This window comes from Thermobia domestica, chromosome 15 (genome assembly GCF_964235325.1).
Source record: "Thermobia domestica chromosome 15, izTheDome1.hap1.1, whole genome shotgun sequence".
In the NCBI taxonomy this organism is placed as follows: Eukaryota; Metazoa; Arthropoda; class Insecta; order Zygentoma; family Lepismatidae; genus Thermobia; species Thermobia domestica.
In genome coordinates, this window is record NC_137468.1 from 4,870,433 (window position 1) to 4,890,731 (window position 20,299).

General features: G+C 37.5%; 1 protein-coding gene across 1 annotated transcript in view; it reads left to right on the forward strand.

Moving 5' to 3' along the window:
• The first annotated feature begins 367 nt into the window (after nt 1–367).
• The window catches only part of BBS1 (Bardet-Biedl syndrome 1), a 56,794-nt gene continuing 36,862 nt past the window's right edge, over nt 368–20,299 (forward strand). Inside the window, exons 1-4 of the mRNA XM_081741254.1 lie at nt 368–560; nt 13,359–13,521; nt 14,378–14,477; nt 19,813–19,928. Of these exons, the coding sequence (XP_081597380.1) occupies nt 13,363–13,521; nt 14,378–14,477; nt 19,813–19,928 (375 nt within the window). The 5' untranslated portion in view covers nt 368–560; nt 13,359–13,362. The remainder of the gene's footprint in view (nt 561–13,358; nt 13,522–14,377; nt 14,478–19,812; nt 19,929–20,299) is intronic.

The following is a 20,299-nucleotide window of genomic DNA, read 5'->3' on the forward strand; positions in this document are numbered from 1 at the left end:
AAAGAAAACACATATTTGCAACATGCTTAAATAGAAAACCCTTTGAAAAGAGAAAATAGGTAAGTTGAATTCAAATGTTCCATTCCGCAACAGTTTTCGTCAACGCAATGCAAAATCTTTATTTTAGTTTGGGATAGTCAGCATGCCAGTTATCATTGATTTTTGCATGTTTTGTATGCATGTTTTACGTTTAGTGATGTTTATTTTTCTATGTATGGAAATTTGTGGGACATCCTTCAGATTCCACGTGTATATTCAGTTGTATGAACTGCTTGCAGAAAAAAACGGAGAGCAAAACTATGTTACGAGAAGAAATAATATCAATACCTCTTTGTTCTCTGCTCTGGCACGGCTGTCTCTGACTTGAAGAAGAAGATGCAAACTGCAAAGTTTGGAATGTTGTTTATCTAGTTGTCAATAATGAGTAGAATAAGTGCAAGCGTTGATAATTACGGTTTTAGTTTTCTTACAAAGTGAACAAAGTCGTAGTTTCAAATTACTTCATTGTTTTTGTGTTCAGCTTGATAAGCGCTCTTGAAACTGATAATTGACGTAAAAGGGTAATGTCATTTAAAATAATAATAAATAGGTACGAATTAATATAAGGGGGGTTCGATCCCAGCTCGCGCCTTGTGGACTTTGTGCTGGACAAACATTGTGCTCGTGGATTTTCTCGGGGTTCTCCCGTTTCCTCCCACTTTCTTCATTCCACCTTTTCACTCATCTCTCATCATCACCGTCTCCTTTAGCCTAACCGGCATAAACGTGGGACGTAAAACTTAAAAGATTTCATTTCATTTTTTCATTTTAATATAAGGGGCAGGAGCCCCGGTGGATCAGTGATAGAGCGTTCACCTCTGGTGTATGGGCTCCCTGGTTCGATCCCAGCTAGCGCCAAATGAACTTTGTGGTAGACAAACACCGTGTGCATGGGTTTCCTCGGGGTTTTCCATTTCATTCATTCCTCATCAGCACCGTGTCCTTTAGCCTAACCGTCATAATCGTGGGACGGAAATCTCAAAGATTTTTTTTCTTTAATTTTAGAGGCGTTGTATTCATCAGTTTCAAATTATTGTGCGACGAAACTATCTGGGTCGTGAATACTAATTTCGTGGTAATTTAGATTAGTCAGGCGCACATTTAATGTGCAAAATAGAAATTGAAATGTGTACTTCTAAGGATAAAGACTAAAGGGTACTTACGAAAGTTGCTTAACTGAAAAAATCTCCGTGGAGGTTTACTTTTGACGCAGCACTCGAAATAATTGTTGAAATATTATAATTCTTTCACTAATTTCCTTCCTATTGTCTTCTAAAAGATTTGCACTGGGCGACATGAAAATATCTCACTTGGCATAGATAAAATTCAAGGGGGCCACCACAAGAAATTGTTGAAAAATTACGACTCATTTTCAATTTATTCATAAATACGACTTTCGGGTGTATGGCATAAGAACTAGAATGCAAAAAGACAAATCAACTTGTGCGGCCACTATAAAACACGAAAGGTATCAAACCGAGTCAGCGAAGGGTAAAGGTGAGGTGCGTCCGAAGGGAGCGGGCGCGTCAGTTGTGGTGGGTATACGCGTAAGCGAGGATAGTGAAAACAAGTGGGTTTTGGCAAAGATACGAGATAGCACTTATCATGGTTTCATACTTGTAACGCTCCACTTGTAAACATAAAATACAGTGTCAGTATATTTTATAGAGATACACAGCCGGTGGAAGATAACATCTAATAGAGCCATCTTTCATATACACTCACTTATTTTATCCATCGTAACCCACCTGTAATGATTTTACACTAGTAACTCTACACTTGTAAATCTAAAATACAGGTGTATTACTTTGTATAAAATTCTGTCACCTACAGAAATGTGTGCTTTCATACAAACTATTTTACCAGTCCAAAATGTGGTGCGCCAAAGCTACACCAAAACCCTAGCCTCGAAATACCAATTAATGTACATACATTTAGCACTTAATTCTCCGTAAGAGAAGCATACGGCACATTCGGATAACCTACTTTTGTGGATTTTTTTTTAAAATAGTTCCAGCGCCATCGGCATCCTAAATCTGAATGTTCTTTTGCCTTCCGTCTAGTCTTCCATATGCCGGTGGATGATGAAATATTTCTTGTGTAAAACCATCTAGTTTTTTCTACCCTCGCTTATATGTATATTCACCATCGCTGACGCGCCTGTTCCTTTTGGACGCATCTCCGTGCTGTCGCACTTGCTCATTTGTTTCTCTCCCCCCCCCCCCGCCATTCGGTTAAATAACTTTTATGCTTTTTTGGTGGCCACCTAGCACAGATTAGTTTGTTTTTTGCACTAATTTTTAAGCCATACATTCGAAAACCGTATTTATACGCAAATCGTAAAATAATTGTAATTTTTCAACAAGTACTTCTGGTGGCCCCCTTGAATTTATATATGCTAAGTGACTTATTTTCATGGCGCCCACTGCAAATCTTTTAGGGGATAATATGGAAAAAAATATTGAAAGAATTATATTTTTCAACAGTTGGAGTGGTGCGCCAAAAGTATCCCTGCACAGTATTTTTCTTTTTACAAGCATACCTAATCGCAGGAGTTTTTACGAGGTTACTTCTACAAAATAAGTTAAAACTATAACGAGTGTCTTTATGCCACGTAAAATTAATATAATCATAAAATTAAAGAAACCTTTAGAATGGATTTTTAAGACAAATACTAACATGCTTTAATACTAAAAAGGATTACATTTATAAATATATTTATGCAGGTTTATTACAAACAATAACTAACTGAAATTTTGTTACAGTCCACCTGTTGGTTCATCACTCTGAGAGATAATCTACATCTTGCCTAATTTCGGTACAATGTGTATATCTGCGACTGAAGCTAAACATACAGAATTAGTACCGGAAATGGGTTAGCTCTCGCTTCGGCATTAGCACTGTATCGCCTGACAACACGGAAAATCAATAATAAAAAGAAAGTTTCAAAATGTACTAAATTAGAGTAGGTTACATCTCGAAAACAAGCGTGTAAACTTTTACAGGAAATCGAATATATATATGAATATTATTTAGTTTCTTCTCCAAATCACTTGGTAGAACTCTGGCTCAAGTACTACTCCGGAATCGATGGGCGTGTGGACTTGCATTCCTCTGTGCAGTTTCGCTTTAGGAGGACTTCAGTGCACGTATGCGATAAGCACAAAGACACTAACGAACGTGCTAGGTGTCCACTAAAAACTACAAATGCTGTCTAACCTAGTCAGGGCAGGAGTGCAGAAGAGGGGTGCGTCCGTAGGGAGTAGGCGCGTCAGTGATGGAGGTTATATACAAACAATGTTAGCACAAAACATAGTATATGGCATAAAACACTACTAAATGCGATCCGAAAAAAGTACCAAATGTGCTGGATTTGGTTGTATTAACAGAAACGTGTAAACTTTTCCAATTTCCAGTAGAAAACCGTGTACAATCGTGTAGATATATACGCGGGATTTCCATACTGCATTTCCCGCGACTAAATCATAACAAGTGTACCTCTCCGCCAAATAGTCCCTTCCGCCTGCACATATAGTACCGCTTACAACATCAAGAATAACTACTTTTTTAACTTTAACTATTCTCCTCACCTGACTTTCACTCACTCTTCTTCACAAATCAAAATAAATTCTGCAATCATCCCGGTAGATTTCCTAAAATTGGGACGGCAACACAGTGCTTAACCTTTCGCCTCCTTTTAGACTTTTGAAAAGATGTTTAAAAAAACTAGTAAAAAAAAACTTTTCGGAAGAACTACTGAACGAAATCTTATAGGATCCTGTTTATTCGTTTGTTTGTTATTTGTTTTCAAATCTTTATTCTTTCTTTTTTAACCTCATGAAATGTATTTTGTATGTACTATCTGCATACATCAAGTATATATAATAAATAAAGAAAGGAATTCCATCGTCGACATGTATCAGGATGTCTCGGAAAAAAGAAAACCTCAGTTTTTGAATTAATTTAATTGCATTTTCAGCCGTGAATTATGTGATGTACTATATAAATCTACAAATAGAAAGTTTTATTACTTTTTTTAAAAATTAATTTTATTATTTTTTTTAGCATTTTCAGTCCTATAAACCGATATTTCATCTCAGCCCATGACTATGGGTTAACATGACTATAAGAATTGCTTCTTTGATTGTGAATATTCTTCACCGAATAATCTTTTTTGTATTCAGTGTCTTTTGCGTAGACCTAAAATTTTTAAAAAGTTGAATTGAGACTTCTCGGTAGTCAAATAATAGAATTCTCGCTGAATGCTCTTTTCTGAACCAGGGTGTCTATCGGTCACGAAATCAGAAAATGGTCATGAAAGTCACGTTTTTTTTTTTTTTTTTTTTTCTGTTTAAAGGTAAGTACAGATTGGAAAATTTTGCTCTATAAAACGTCAAAGTTCACCACCAAAAATGTCTATGGTCGGCTTTAGACGCTACCAAATCGCAAGCAAAGTACGTTTTAATCGCATTCACCCAAATTCGCTCTTGAAAATATTAGAAAGTTTTATGATTTAGTAAAGAAAAGGTCACGAAATTTCATTTTGGAATTTTAGTAGACGCCCTATGAACACACTCCGCAGACCGCCTTTATAGCGATGTAACTACTGTCTGTTAGGAAATGTGTTAACTAAATCGTATTTTAGTCCTTATGGAACACTGAAATTATGAGGGACGGAATTAACTGTTAACGTTGTTATGATTACTATGGATGGCAAAAGAAACAAACAAGCTCGGGAATTGAACATGAGATCCAGCCGGCACCTGTACATTGACAGCTTTGCCAATAGCAACTTGAGTCCATATAAAGCTATCCACATACATACAATTGCTGTTACGATGTAAATTGTGATGTAAATCAAACAAAACGAAATTTTCTTCCAACCTCGCTACAAACAACCGTAATAAACCACAATATTAAGAGTTATATTGAAAACAATGTACTTTCGCAATTTGATTTCACTGTAAAAAACATAATATAACATTGATATGGCAGTGATATGCACATAACGAGCACCGAAGAAAATATTGAAGAAATTACACATATGATTCAATTAGTGTACTTTCTTTCTTCCCTAAGCATACATCTACATATTTACATCACGGTATATAGGTTAAATTAAAAGAAAAAAGGAAAAAAGATTCTTTACAAATAATTAAATAGAACTTATGACAGATCCTTCTATTTATCGGCCATCTTCTGCAATGACGCATCTTTCTTCCTGCTTCTCAGACGAAGCACCGCCCACAAGTCTATAACCCAGGCGTAAAAAATACTATTGAACCCCTCGTTTCATATAAATTTTATTCATTTCGTCTACGCATGCACTCTCATTAACTGAAGCATTTTCGTGACGTATAAACAAAGTCTATGAGAGTGTGTTATCACTCCAGTTCCCACAGATGAGGTTCAAACGTTAACAAAGGGCCTATTGCAACGTAAAATGAAAGAAAACGTAAAAATGAAAACTAAATACACTTCCGTAACTTCATTTCGCAAGTTAAAATGAATGTTTCAAAAATTGGTTCATAATGAAGATTCACTGTAACGTTGATACCGAATTACAACTAGGGCTTCAATCCGGGTACACAGGTCATCACGCAAGACTAATCCTCACAGTGGAGTTCGTTTCCCACCATATTATATCGGTAGCTGCATTCAAGAACTATGGTACCGGTTCCGCCTTAAACTTAAATGGTGTCACTTTGTAATTACAATATCATTGTATACTGCAACAAAAAAGTATATACTCGTTTTAGAAACAACGAAATGCTTTTCTAGACAACTATGTAAATACGAAGAAGGGTCATAAACTAAGGTCAAGGCCGATATTTCCGGAGTTTTGACTCTTATAGAGGAATGAGGTGTGTGGTAATTTTAATACATGGAGTTGGCAACTGTGCAAAGTTTCAGCCATCCGCCACGTACTACGCTAGTCGTACGTAAACACAAATGGAACTAGTTTGGAAAATGGAACTAGTTTGATCACTCCTTGTATGTACTATCTGATGGCTGTATTGGTTGTATGAAATAATATATACACGTTTCACTGCAGGCCTTGTAACCTTACTTTCTGATCACTCCTCGTATGTACTATCTGTTGGCTGTATTAGTTGTATGAAATAATATATACACGTTTCACTGCAGGCCTTGTAACCTTACTTTCTGATCATTCCTCGTATGTACCATCTGTTGGCTGTATTGGTTGTATGAAATAGTATATACACGTTTCACTGCAGGCCTTGTAACCTTACTTTCTGATCACTCCTCGTATGTACTATCTGTTGGCTGTATTGGTTGTATGAAATAATATATACACGTTTCACTGCAGGCCTTGTAACCTTACTTTCTGATCACTCCTCGTATGTACTATCTGTTGGCTGTATTGGTTATATGAAATAATATATACACGTTTCACTGCAGGCCTTGTAACCTTACTTTCTGATCACTCCTCGTATGTACTATCTGTTGGCTGTATTGGTTGTATGAAATAATATATACACGTTTCACTGCAGGCCTTGTAACCTTACTTTCTGATCATTCCTCGTATGTACTATCTGATGGCTGTATTGGTTGTATGAAATAATATATACACGTTTCACTGCAGGCCTTGTAACCTTACTTTCTGATCACTCCTCGTATGTACTATCTGTTGGCTGTATTGGTTGTATGAAATAATATATACACGTTTCACTGCAGGCCTTGTAACCTTACTTTCTGATCACTCCTCGTATGTACTATCTGTTGGCTGTATTGGTTGTATGAAATAATATATACACGTTTCACTGCAGGCCTTGTAACCTTACTTTCTGATCATTCCTCGTATGTACTATCTGTTGACTGTATTGGTTGTATGAAATAATATATACACGTTTCACTGCAGGCCTTGTAACCTTACTTTCTGATCACTCCTCGTATGTACTATCTGTTGGCTGTATTGGTTGTATGAAATAATATATACACGTTTCACTGCAGGCCTTGTAACCTTACTTTCTGATCACTCCTCGTATGTACTATCTGTTGGCTGTATTGGTTGTATGAAATAATATATACACGTTTCACTGCAGGCCTTGTAACCTTACTTTCTGATCATTCCTCGTATGTATAACCTGACCAGGATAGCTGTGCGGTTTTGGGAGGATGGCGCTGCTGTTGTGTTTACATCAGTTTCTTGGCAAGCGCGGTGGGACAGGGGAGCGGAGAGTTTCACTTTGCAGTGTATCCAACGGTTTTTTAAAGTTGCAGTTTAGATGTTGTGCATAGTCTAATCTCTTTACGCTTAATAAAAAACGCCGTAACTTATGTATGTATTGTAGTGAACCATCCCTGAAGTAATGCAGATGTATTGTGAATAGTGATTTATGAATGGAAATTCCAATTTAAGAACAACATAGCACAGTTGACAATTCAGTGAGCTTCTACCGTGTATTAAGCAGATTGTATAAAAATTGATTACGTTTTATTCGATTTCATTATAAAACAGTAGCAGCCTGTAAAACGCAGGAATGACAATGTCAGTGACTAAAAAATTAATTTTGGGTTGATAGCTTAGAGTTTTGCGCAATATCTTGTAACTGTAAGTTTAAATCAAGTTAAGGTTAAGGCTCATGATGCTGCTGTTTAAGTGTATGTTTATCGATTGACAAATAAATTATTTTTTCGAGTTTTAGCCAGGGAGGAATCTCGAAACGTTTCCTCTCGAGAACTGTGAAAGTCCTTTCCGCTGGTCTATTGGCTAGCGCATGTGCTTTTATTGTATGTGGTTCTGGGTTTGATTCCCATTGAGAGAACAAAATTTAATTTTACAATCCTTCACTTTCATTAATCATCTGTCTCCTCTAGCATAAACAACATAATCATGGGACGTTAAAATAAAGAAATTTCATTTTTTTTTTCGAGAAATGTGAACCCTTTGGGGAAAAAGGAGATGAAGAAATTTTTCCTTCATTTTTTTAAAGATTTGTGGGATTGGATAGCTTGCCTTTAGGGATTGATTTGTACAATTTGGTCAGTGAATCCTTCTTTTAGGATCATTATAGAAATCCAACCCTTTGGTAGAGTTCGAATATAAGTATTGATAAAACATCAGCGTATGGGTAGTGTAAGAGTATCATTGCTTCAGCACACAATAAATTTTATTTATGAGGAAAGAAATTACCTCTGGGCTAACTCTGAATTTCTCTTAGGTTTTAGCTATCAGGCCACAAAGAATTAAATCTACTAACTGTTTTCACACACAATATAATTTTGAAACTTGGGAGCCTAGTGTTATATTTGTGTCTGTAGTATATAATAATGCTGATACGTTATTCTGTTGAACATCTTAAAGGTATTTGTCGATTGACTTCAGAGGACTGAGTTTAGCCCGTAAACACAAGTTGCCTATAGTTCAAACATATCAGATGTACGGTCTTGTTTAATAAAACCTGCTCCTCCCTGTCCTCTATCTGAAAAGCCTATATGTTATTCACATATGAAATTCAAAGGCAAAGTCAATCGTCTTTATTCAGTTCTATTTTTATTTCAAGTGTAAGTATTAAAATGCGCTACACATGGTTGCAAGAGGTTGAGTGGCTTTTTTTTTTTTTTTTTTTTTTTTTTTTTTTTTTTTTAATACTGAACTGACATATCTAACATTGGCACTCATCTTCTTTATAAATTGATGTAAGAAACGGCCGATTGATTTCCAGCCATTACTTCATCACCAGTATCTTTGAGCAATGAGATAACAATGGAAGACAAACTTCGTTCTTTTCAAACTTGATACTTTGAAAAACTTATGAAAGTGGTTTTGTTATTCAAATACATATTCGCTCTAATCAATTTCAGAAGTAACATTAATATTAGAATAACCTAATGGCTGTAAGAGTTACCCTGAAAATGTATTTTGTATGTTTTCTTTTTTACGTAATTCAGAGATTTTGTCTGAATTTTACTGGAGTTATAAGGAACCTTCAATTATCAGACACCCCATTTTAATCGCTCCCCCTCCGCCGTCAATGCAACACTTCTAACCGTCTCCCCAGGGGTCCTGGGTCCACCCCTGATTGAGATGGTACATAAAAATAACTTTGTCTAATCCCTGTCATTATTTAGCATGGTTTAGTATTTTTTTTTTTAAATAAACGATAATTCTGCCACATTTTGAAAACTTTATGCGGGAAGTGGTTTATTACGAACAAGACAGAAAGAACTGTGATAGATTTATTACAAGTAGTCCGGTTAGAAACACTGCTGCTTGCATTTTAGTTCCAAAACCTGCCGCCCGCACTCGTTCGCTGGTTGTGTTATACTATCTGATGGCTGTATTGGTTGTATGAAATAATATATACACGTTTCACTGCAGGCCTTGTAACCTTACTTTCTGATCACTCCTCGTATGTACTATCTGATGGCTGTATTGGTTGTATGAAATAATATATACACGTTTCACTGCAGGCCTTGTAATCTTACTTTCTGATCACTCCTCGTATGTACTATCTGATGGCTGTATTGGTTGTATGAAATAATATATACACGTTTCACTGCAGGCCTTGTAACCTTACTTTCTGATCACTCCTCGTATGTACTATCTGATGGCTGTATTGGTTGTATGAAATAATATATACACGTTTCACTGCAGGCCTTGTAACCTTACTTTCTGATCACTCCTCGTATGTACTATCTGATGGCTGTATTGGTTGTATGAAATAATATATACACGTTTCACTGCAGGCCTTGTAACCTTACTTTCTGATCACTCCTCGTATGTACTATCTGATGGCTGTATTGGTTGTATGAAATAATATATACACGTTTCACTGCAGGCCTTGTAACCTTACTTTCTGATCACTCCTCGTATGTACTATCTGATGGCTGTATTGGTTGTATGAAATAATATATACACGTTTCACTGCAGGCCTTGTAATCTTACTTTCTGATCACTCCTCGTATGTACTATCTGTTGGCTGTATTGGTTGTATGAAATAATATATACACGTTTCACTGCAGGTTTTGTAACCTTACTTTCTGATCATTCCTCGTAAAAAGGAACGTAACACCGTTTGCTCATTAACTTCTGCTATGGCGCTGCACAGATTTCGATTTTTTTTTTTTTTATGTGAGCAAACCCTGGCCTAAATTAGGCTTTGTCACATTTTCGCAACGGGGGTGACATGTCAAAATAATCGAAAACGACCAATATTAGTATCCAATGCATAGTTTTCGGCGTCGCTGAGGTGAATACTGACATTCTCGATTCCGTTTAAATGCAAGTTCAGCCTCATCAGTGTCGAAAGTGGAAAGGAATTGATATTACGGATTTATATTATTGTACTTTCATTGAAATGTGTGTCAATATGCGGAACAGCGTACGCGCCTTTAGGAAGGCAGACCCGGGTTCGATTCCCGATGGAAGCTCGTGTGGTTCGGTTAAACTTGTGGGTGTATGTCTCATATAGCCTTACTGTTGAACGGGATGCTAAACTCAAATATAATCCAAATGCGTAACCTAATGAACGGATTTAAGTACTTTCCATAAACTTTTTCTGCCTGTGCGAGGAACAGGCATTATAGCTAACCCTCTATAAATAAATAAATAAATAGCCATAGAACTAAAAGATAGTACATAGTATGATTTATTCTAACGTAAAGAGCGAAAAAGGGATTGACTGGACCAGGACCTTCGGCATGCCATGCCGATGCGTTAACCACTGCGCCACCCAGTTTACTTCCCAGAACAGCCACTTAGTTTCTCACTCTCGGAAGACATGAGTTTACCACAGACCCTGCTGTGATTGGATTGTTCGGAGGAAACAACCGATTTTATTATTATTATTATTTTACAGATCAAAACCTCTAGAGGTACGAATTCTAACGAATTGTTTCCTCTTTTTATTAGTATATATGAAATTTTTAACCATGATAAGGTGCTCGGTATATGGACACAGTATTGTCTAATCACAGCAGGGGGCTGTGGTACAACCCACATTGTCCGAGATGAGAGCACCGACCTCGAGAGTGAGAGAGTGAGTGATTGGCTGTTCTGGGAAGCGGATTGGGTGGCGTAGGGGTTACGGCACTGTGTCGCTGGGGATCCCGGGTTCGAGTTCCAGTTTAGTCAGTCACTTTTCACTCTTTACGTTAGAATTCTCACATATATAGGATTTGGAGTGTAAAATAAAATAAATAAATAAATAAAAAGGTTGTTTCCTCCTTCCATTAGTATAGTATGATTTAATTCTAGTCTTCAAGCCACAACACTTTCGTCGTCAGAGTGTGGAAAGAAGAAAGTACAGAATACTAGAGACAATCATAGAACAATCTGATATATACCACTATTTACTTAATAAAAGAACTGGATTCCTTTGTTTTAAATATAAACTATGAAGAAAGCGAGATTATTTATTATGTACTGATAATTTACTCTTCTTGTGGTAAAGTATGGTACTATGAAATTCCAGTTTTATACGTGTGACTGGTTTTTGATTCTCTGACAACTACTTTCCCATTCTGTCGCTATGTGGTTTCGTTACTATTGTTATTATGAAACTGTCAGTAACATACGTGCTACGCTAACGATGTACTCAGTATAATTAACCATCTATTTTGATTCGATTCCCGGCGGGAGCTCATGTGGTTCGGATTCCACGCTAATCAGTAGGTCCACGTCTCATATAGCCTCGCTGCTGAACGGGACGTTAAACTCAAAAATCATCATCATAATCATAATTTACTTAATCACCTTCGGAACACACACACATTTGTTTCTCCGCTCTTGTGATTGGTGAAAACACTGACGAAAGGCCTCTTGTGATATCTTGCGAAGCGCAGCCGTCGCATCGGTTTTGATCTCTTCTGCGTTGGTGAAACGGAAAAAGCCCCAATTTTAGCTTGGGAAGAGCCAAACATCCGATGGTGCTAAACTGTTTTTAAGGCTATCAAAGTCTCCAAATCAGATTTTCCCCAATTTGCACATGAACTTGACTTTGTGCGTTGCTCGATCTGTGGAATTGCACCAACTGATCACTACACTCTTCCGTTGAGCTACACTATTCGTACACTGGTGTTAAGACGTGTTTACACTTGTTAAATCAGAATTAGACAAGATGCACGAGATTCGTTGTAATTGCATCATAAATGCCAGAACTACAACAGCATTCCAGGAACATTTTCAATGTCCCTCGCACTTTAGTATATAAACATATTTACGTCCATCTTCCTAAAACACACACGTCGGTAAGTTAAAGTATGCTTATTTACACACTGTACAAGAGCAGCCACTTTCGGTTGATATTTTTATTGAATTGAAAGCTTTTCTTTTTAAGTGCGGTACTTGTTGCTATATAATTACTCATTTGATATTTTTACAAATAGAAAGATATTGTGATCTAGACAAGAAGATAAAATGGTTTAAACAGGTATTATTGGATAAAACTGAGGAACTGGACAGTCTTAACCGTATCTGTACTTACTTGAACAGCAAATAGTCTGAGAGACTGGCTTGACGATGTCAGTAGCAATTCTGGAGACGAAATGTTACAAAGTATAAATCAAACTTGGTTAAGGTAATTAATATTCATTTACAGTAAATCAATTTGTTCTACATCCCAGTATTTACGAACTATTATAAGAAGTTGGCATTGGACGAGGGGTGTCCAATAAGTTATCAGACTAGACAGGAAATAATGCAGATAGGGTCACCTGGTCATCAGTGTTTTTCGATGTAGTTCGCATAGAGGTCTATGCACCGTCGGTATATTGTGGGCAGCGAAGAAATCCTAGAGAAAAAATAAGTCTTTGTCATGGCCATCAAACCCTGGGAAACAGCCTATTGGACCTCGTTGTGCGACGAAAAACGTCCCCGCAGATGTTCCTTGAGGTCTCGGAAGAGGAAATAGTCACTAGGATCCATGTCCAGACTGTAGGGAGGATGATTCAACACTTGGAAACCACACTCAGCAATGGGAGCGTGAACCTTCCGGGCCGTGTGCAAAGAAGTTCAAGTCCACACAAACATTTGCTACGCGGCGTAACACAAACAGTCTGCTCACAGCCACTACATTGCTCCGACTGACTTCAAATTGCGCGCGTGTCAGCCGTCATTATGCTCCGCCCCTCCCTTCCTGCCGAGGTAGATAACTTATTGGACGCCCCTCGTAACCTCTTGTCCCTGGCAGTTTTCAATCCTAAGCGATAGAAATAATTCCGCAACAACAACAAAAATCATGTTTTCTCCTTGGAATTGTTCACAGAAATGCATTTTTTTTTCTCTCAAATGTCGAATGATAGAATCGAATGAGTACATGTTTTTATGTTACCATGTTTTATTTCTTCCACAGAACCATGAATAGTGCTAATCGTTGGTTGGACGCTCATAGCGATCCCAATGCTTCGTTGTACACATTCAGCCACTGTATGACGCTGGCCAATCTCAACAGCGATGGAGATTACAAGTTGATCGTGGTTGATCTAGGCACTGGATCGTCAAATATTAAATTGAAGGTGAGATACAGATTGTTTAATCAATTAAATGCAATATATATCGGGTGGTCTAAAACTCGTGCTCAGTGGGAGGTAATACTAGATGTAGAAAGAAAACGGAAAGATAATGTGACCTGTAAACTATGGGGCCTTGTTTCGGCGGTAGAACCCGGTAAAGATACGACGATCTGGCAACACCGCATGATACATTAAAAGATAATTGTCTAACAGAAGAGTTACTACTGTTTTTCTTTGAATAGTAGTAATGTATGTGACTGGTAACCAAGTGATCCGTGTTCAAAACCCACCATGCGTTCCACTATTTTTTATGGTGCAAAATATTATTGCAAGTTCAATGTGAATGGAAGCAAAACAGGAATAGTGTGAAGAAACAGAAATAAGTACTGGTTTTGAGTTTAGCGTTCTGTTCAGACGTGGACCTAAACATGGGATCCGAACAACATGAGCTCTTGCTAGAAATCGACACCGGATCTTCTGTGCCGTAGCCTGGTACGCTAACCATGTAGCCACTAGGGAATTTACGCGCATTGGAGCTGAGCCTCCTTGACCGCTTCCATTTCGTAGCGCAGTATGGACGTTCACACATTTCGATAGTATGTCAGTGTACTCATTTTTATTTCTTCACACTATTTCCACTTTGTTTCATTAACATTTAACTTTCAATAATGTTTCGTGCCGTAACATAAAATAAATAAAAGAGTTGAAGCCGTGGTGGGACTTGAACACGGATCGCCTGGTTGCCTCTCACACAGGGTACCCCTACTTCATGACTTTTTTGAATCTAATTTCCTAAGATATGTGGAGAAGAAATTATTATTATTTCAATGTATGTTACATGGATACTTTCGTTATGTAGGTGTACAAAGGAACGTCTCTAATGACCGAGAACTCCATAGTGGATGTACCAACTGGAGTTGTTTCCTTTCACATGGACACATGCGAACCACGGGTACCAGGTAATTGTTATTGAAATATTTTCTTTCTCGGCGTCGTTGTGGCAAAAGTATTTAAGTTCAAAATATTACTTTCGAAATGTAGCTGTTTCAAAGTTGGATAACCATTGCTAAAATCAGTTTGACAATATTAATGCCAATGTGCATTTCATGTTCTTTCTAATCTTATATTATGCTACACATGATTGCACTTGCGCTGTTCAGTTTATTGTATTGACTTTTAAAAACTCAGATTGAGGGCGTTAATGACTTCTGCCAGAACGATAATGTTGTAATGTTCTCCATAAAGTTGCAGGTACTAAGTTTGTTAAAGAATATGTTAAAAACAACACTTACTAATATTTTTATTTAAATTTGTAACAGCAAGAATGATTCAGTTGCTCACTCCGTTTCTCGTCTGACTAAGAATCAGAAACAAAGCGAGAGAAAAAAAGATACATTAGGGTTAGATGACAATTTTTTTTTTATTTATTTTTTTTTTTAAAACGTCGATGGACTAAAAATAATCAAACATTGTGGGGGAATTTTGTTCAGTAACGCTACGATCGCTCTTTCATAATGGTATCTATATGGTATACAGTGAAACCTCTCAATAGCGGACACCAATGGGACATGAAGTTTTGTCCGTTACTGAGAGGTGTCCGTTATAGAGAGGTTACAGAAGTTTAATTTCTCATAACGGTAATTGTATGCTGTAATATATAGTAAATACATTTTGTATTAGCGTAAATATGTAAAATTCAATATGAAAATACTCTTATTTAGTACACATTTGAATTACTGGGAGGGATGAAGGAGAAATTCATTTCTGTTAAATCATTTTATTGCTGGGCAATGTTTAACGAAAAAGGCATGCTTTTTCCTCTACAACGGTAATAAAACTCATTAGCAAGTGTCCTCTAAAAATCCTCAGTACGATTACAGAAGAAACATGTGTGTGTGTGTGTTTGTGTACTGGCGTGGCATCTTCGTTGACAGAATGGATGAAAAGGCAAGCTATTTGAGGTGCATATGTTTATTGACCCAGGCCTAATCACAAAGAATATCCTTTTAGAGAAAATGAAAAAGGAAGCCGGAAAACTCCAACCCACACTTGTTCCAGTATCATGAGTAAAAGAAAAAGGTTTATTTTCCGAAAAAGTAAGAGAGGAAACATTGCTCGTTGAAAATATTATTGTAAAACAAACAATGTTTGTTTTGCTATCTATGAAATTATCGGGAAACATGCAAGGTCCAGACGAAAAGGATTAAATTTGTTAGGGAAGGGAAGATTTTTCGCATAGAATTCCTGGTCTTACGACTAACCCTGCATGAGTGTTATTGCTTATTCAAAATTTTCTAGGATTTCCGCCAGAAAGCAGTTTATTGCGGGGAAAAAATGCAAGTTCAGCGGTTCTGTTTGATGGTTCACTCATGAGAAATACACTTATGGAGAAAAGACTGTAATATATCGCAGAACCGAGAACAATTCCTGTCCGTTATGAAGAGGTTATTGAAACGTTTGGGGAAAAAAAGGACTGTCCGCGTCCGTATCTGAAAGTGTCCGTAAAAGGGAGGGTTTTGTTCCGTAAGAGAACATATATTTTTGCCGGGACAAAAAAATCTGTCCGTATTATGGAGGTGTCCGTTATTGAGAGGTGTCCGTTAAGGGAGGTTTCACTGTAGTTACACGTCGATAACTCGAATCGCTCTTCTAGAATTTTCTCTCAAATTTTCATCACATGTGACATTAGCTTGATTCTTCTCCAGTTTCCACAGTCCTGTACATCTCCCTTCTTCTTGAAAATAGGTATTGTAATACTCTCCTCGATTGACTTGGCTTTTTTCATGTTCGTAGACTTTTTTGCATCGGATCCCATACAATATCCATACCTTCCGACCGCAAATTGTACCATGCTTCTACTGGTATGTCTTCTGCACTTGTCGCTTTTCCCGTCATCATTTTCTCTAACACTTTCTCTACGTCTTTCCTGCTTATTCTGGATGTTGCCACGAGGCTGCGGTGGCTCAGTGCTAGAGCGTTTACCTCTAGTGCAAGGGGTTCTTGATTCAATACCAGCTCGCGCCAACTGAGCTTTGTGGTGGACCAAGACCGTGTGCGTGAGTTTTCTCGGGATTCTCCCGTTTCCTCTCACTTTCTTCATTCTACCATTTCTTTCATTTCGCATCATCACCGACTTCTTTAGCCTAGCAGGCATAAGCTTGGGACGTAAAACTTAAAGATTTCACTTCACTTCATTTCTTGATGTTGCTCCAAGATTGGAGCTCCATGATAGAAAGCCTTCCTCTGATTTTCCTCATTTAAAAGCTTTTCGAAATAACCGGCCTATCTTTCATTGATGTTATCTTTATCGGTAACCACCAATCCTTGGCCATCTTTTATTTGCCAAATATGAGTAATATCTTTTCCGTGTCTCTAAATTCCGTAAACCTAAATAGCTTTTTCACTCAATCTGATGTTCCAAGTTCCAACTGTGACACATTTCATCCGAGATTAGCGCGTTTACTCTAGCCACTGCCCTCTTTGCTGCCTTATTAGCCGCCTTTAAGCTACATTCATCTTCTTTTGTTCCCGAAGCATCCCACTTTTAGCTTCTTGCATTTTCTCGTTCCTTCACCACATCACTTTTTCTACAGGGGGACTCTTTCTTGAAGTTGTACTCATAGTCTTGTCTGCGTCAATTAATATAATTGTACTGTTAATGCTCCAACTAGCTTTGCACATCCTCTGTTTGCAGGTTTACTTCTTCCATGACACTTTTTTTTTTTTTAAGGATCTCCTTAATTTGTCCTTATTAACTTCTGTAAATAGACTGACATTAATTAATTATTGATTAAATAATACACTATTTAGCTTTAATAGAATAATTTGGAGCTTAGCGTAAGAACAGGTAGAAACTTTTCTATAGGAAGTTTCTGTTATCAAATATATCCAGGTACGAGGGATGATCAGAAAGTAAGGTTACAAAGCCTGCAGTGAAACATGTATATATTATTTCATACAACCAATACAGCCAACAGATAGTACATACGAGGAGTGATCAGAAAGTAAGGTTACAAAGCCTACAGTGAAACGTGTATATATTATTTGATACAACCAATACAGCCAACAGATAGTACATACGAGGAGTGATCAGAAAGTAAGGTTACAAAGCCTGCAGTGAAACATGTATATATTATTTCATACAACCAATACAGCCAACAGATAGTACATATAGTAAATTATTTAAGTATGAGGATTGATCAGAAAGTAAGGTTACAAAGCCTGCAGTGAAACATGTATATATTATTTCATACAACCAATACAGCCAACAGATAGTACATACGAGGAGTGATCAGAAAGTAAGGTTACAAAGCCTGCAGTGAAACATGTATATATTATTTCATACAACCAATACAGCCAACAGATAGTACATATAGTAAATTATTTAAGTATGAGGATTGATCAGAAAGTAAGGTTACAAAGCCTGCAGTGAAACTTGGATATAGTATTTGATACAACCAATACAGCCAACGGATAGTACATACATTAGGTTATTTTTCGACATAGTCTCCGTATCGGTCGAAGCACCACTTGTCGCATCGTGGGATGAGTTTGAAGATTCCCTCCTGGTAAAAATCCTGTCCTTGCGTGTTCAACCACCTTCTCGTTTGAAGCGAAGCGACGGTCACCTAGTTGCTCCTTCAAGTGCGGGAACAAGTTAAACTCGCTTGGAGCGAGGTGAGGGCTGTTGTCCTGAAATCAGCTCCTCCACGCAAGCTCAGTTCAAATCTGTTGATGTCGTACTGGGTCGACCACTGTGCTGGTCGTCGGTGACGTTTTCTCTATCAGCCGCAAACTTTCAACATCGTTCTGCAACATGCTGACGAGACATTACAGTCTCTCCGTAAAGCAGCTGCTGTTACATGTGTCGGCAACAGAAATCGAATAACTGAGCGGATTCTTCGCCAGACAAGTTTTCCAAACGAGTCACCATTTGTGTATACCTACAACTAGCGCCTTAGGTGGCGGGTGGCTGAAACTTCAGAGTTGCCAACTCTATGTATTGAAATTACCGGACACTACCCCTTCCTCTACAACAGTTGAAACTCCGGAAATATCCTCCTTGTAACCTTACTTTCTGATCGTCCCTCGTATCTATAAATTTTCATAATTTTTTAATGCCACTAAAGTACTCTACTAGAATATATGATTTACCATCAATTTAACATAATTTAAGCTTGAACTATCCCAATGAAAGGCACTCGAGCCTTGTCCCATAATATCGATTGGCATTTGAAGATAATTTCACTCTGACAGGAGTACTTCAAGGTTAATCTTCTTGACTTAAGTAAATGAATTTGTAAACATCTATAGTTAGTATACAAAATAAGTGTAAATACTCAGTTTAGTGATCTCCTTATGCATGCCAATGTCTTAAGGCTACAAAGGTTTTGTTCCTTTTTCAAAAATTTGTCCCTCACACAAAGTTTTCACAGATTTGATCGAATTTTCCTTACAACCAGCTAGAAATTTAATCGTAGTTAAACACTCCTATTTTATTGAGATTAGTTTCTCGACCACGCATGTGAATTATTGTACGAGGGTAAATCAAAAATTATCCGCTATTTTGACATAACTCTTCTTACTTTGTTAATACTGACGTATGTTCTTGTGTATTTTATTGTTATGTTGTGACGGTCTTGGTATGAAAGTTTGATCCTAATTCCTCCATTTGTCTTCCTTTTGTTGCAGATAGATCATGGTCGCTCCATTAGAAGTTTGCACCAAAGAGGAACAATGAGCAGTGATCAGGGGCCAAAGTCCACCAAAGAGATTCGGCACAGTGCCTTGCCTCAGCAGAGTGTCTACAAATGGATTGAAAAATTTAAAAATGGTCGCACAAGTATTACGCACGAGGAAGGGTCCGGACGACCATCTATGGCCACAAATGATGACAACGTTGTGCGTGTCACGTGACAGTTGTGTTAGATAGACGAGTGACTATTGATAAAGTGGCACTTCCTGATACACCTTCCAACTACAAAAACCGGATCACTACTCGTTATTCCTCTTTGGTGCAAACTTCTAACGGAGCGGCCATGATTTATCTGCAATAAAAGGAAAACAAGAGGAGGAATTAGGATCAAACTTTTAATGCATGACCACAACAGCATAATAATAATAATAAAATAAACGAGAACAATCAGTATGAAGAATGTAAAAAGAGTTATGTCAAAATAGCGGATAATTTTTTTTACTTACGCTCGTACAATATGCCATGTGCTTTGTAAGTGATAAAATTGTTTTGATCTATAAACTCGTTGAGTTAATAATAATAATAATAATAATTTTCAGCTATTGCAATCGCATGCAGTGCTCATGTGTATGTGTACAAGAATTTGAGGCCATACTTCAAGTTCACTCTTCCATCGTTAGAGATCAATTCGCTGGAGAAGGATTTGTGGATACAAGTAAGTCTCGTATCAGAAGGCCTAATAACTCCAATAACTCTACGTTATTTGTATACAATTTTTACTAGTACCTACTGTTAGTTCTGTTTATATACTTATTTCAACTAGTACTCTCTCTGTTGCGTTTCGGAGAGTATGGTAGCTCACTGGTAGAGAGCTGACCTCTGGTGCATGTGGTATCTGGTTCGATCCCCGGTCAGGTAAGTTTGTGGTGGACAACAGCGTGTCCGTGCAGGTTTTCTCGGGGTGCTCCCGTTTCCTCCCACAATGTCATACCACCAATCCTTCCGTCATCGTTTACTTGTCTTAATTACCGTCTCCCTTAGTCTAAAGGGCATAACCGTGGGACGTTAAACTGAAAGATTTCATTT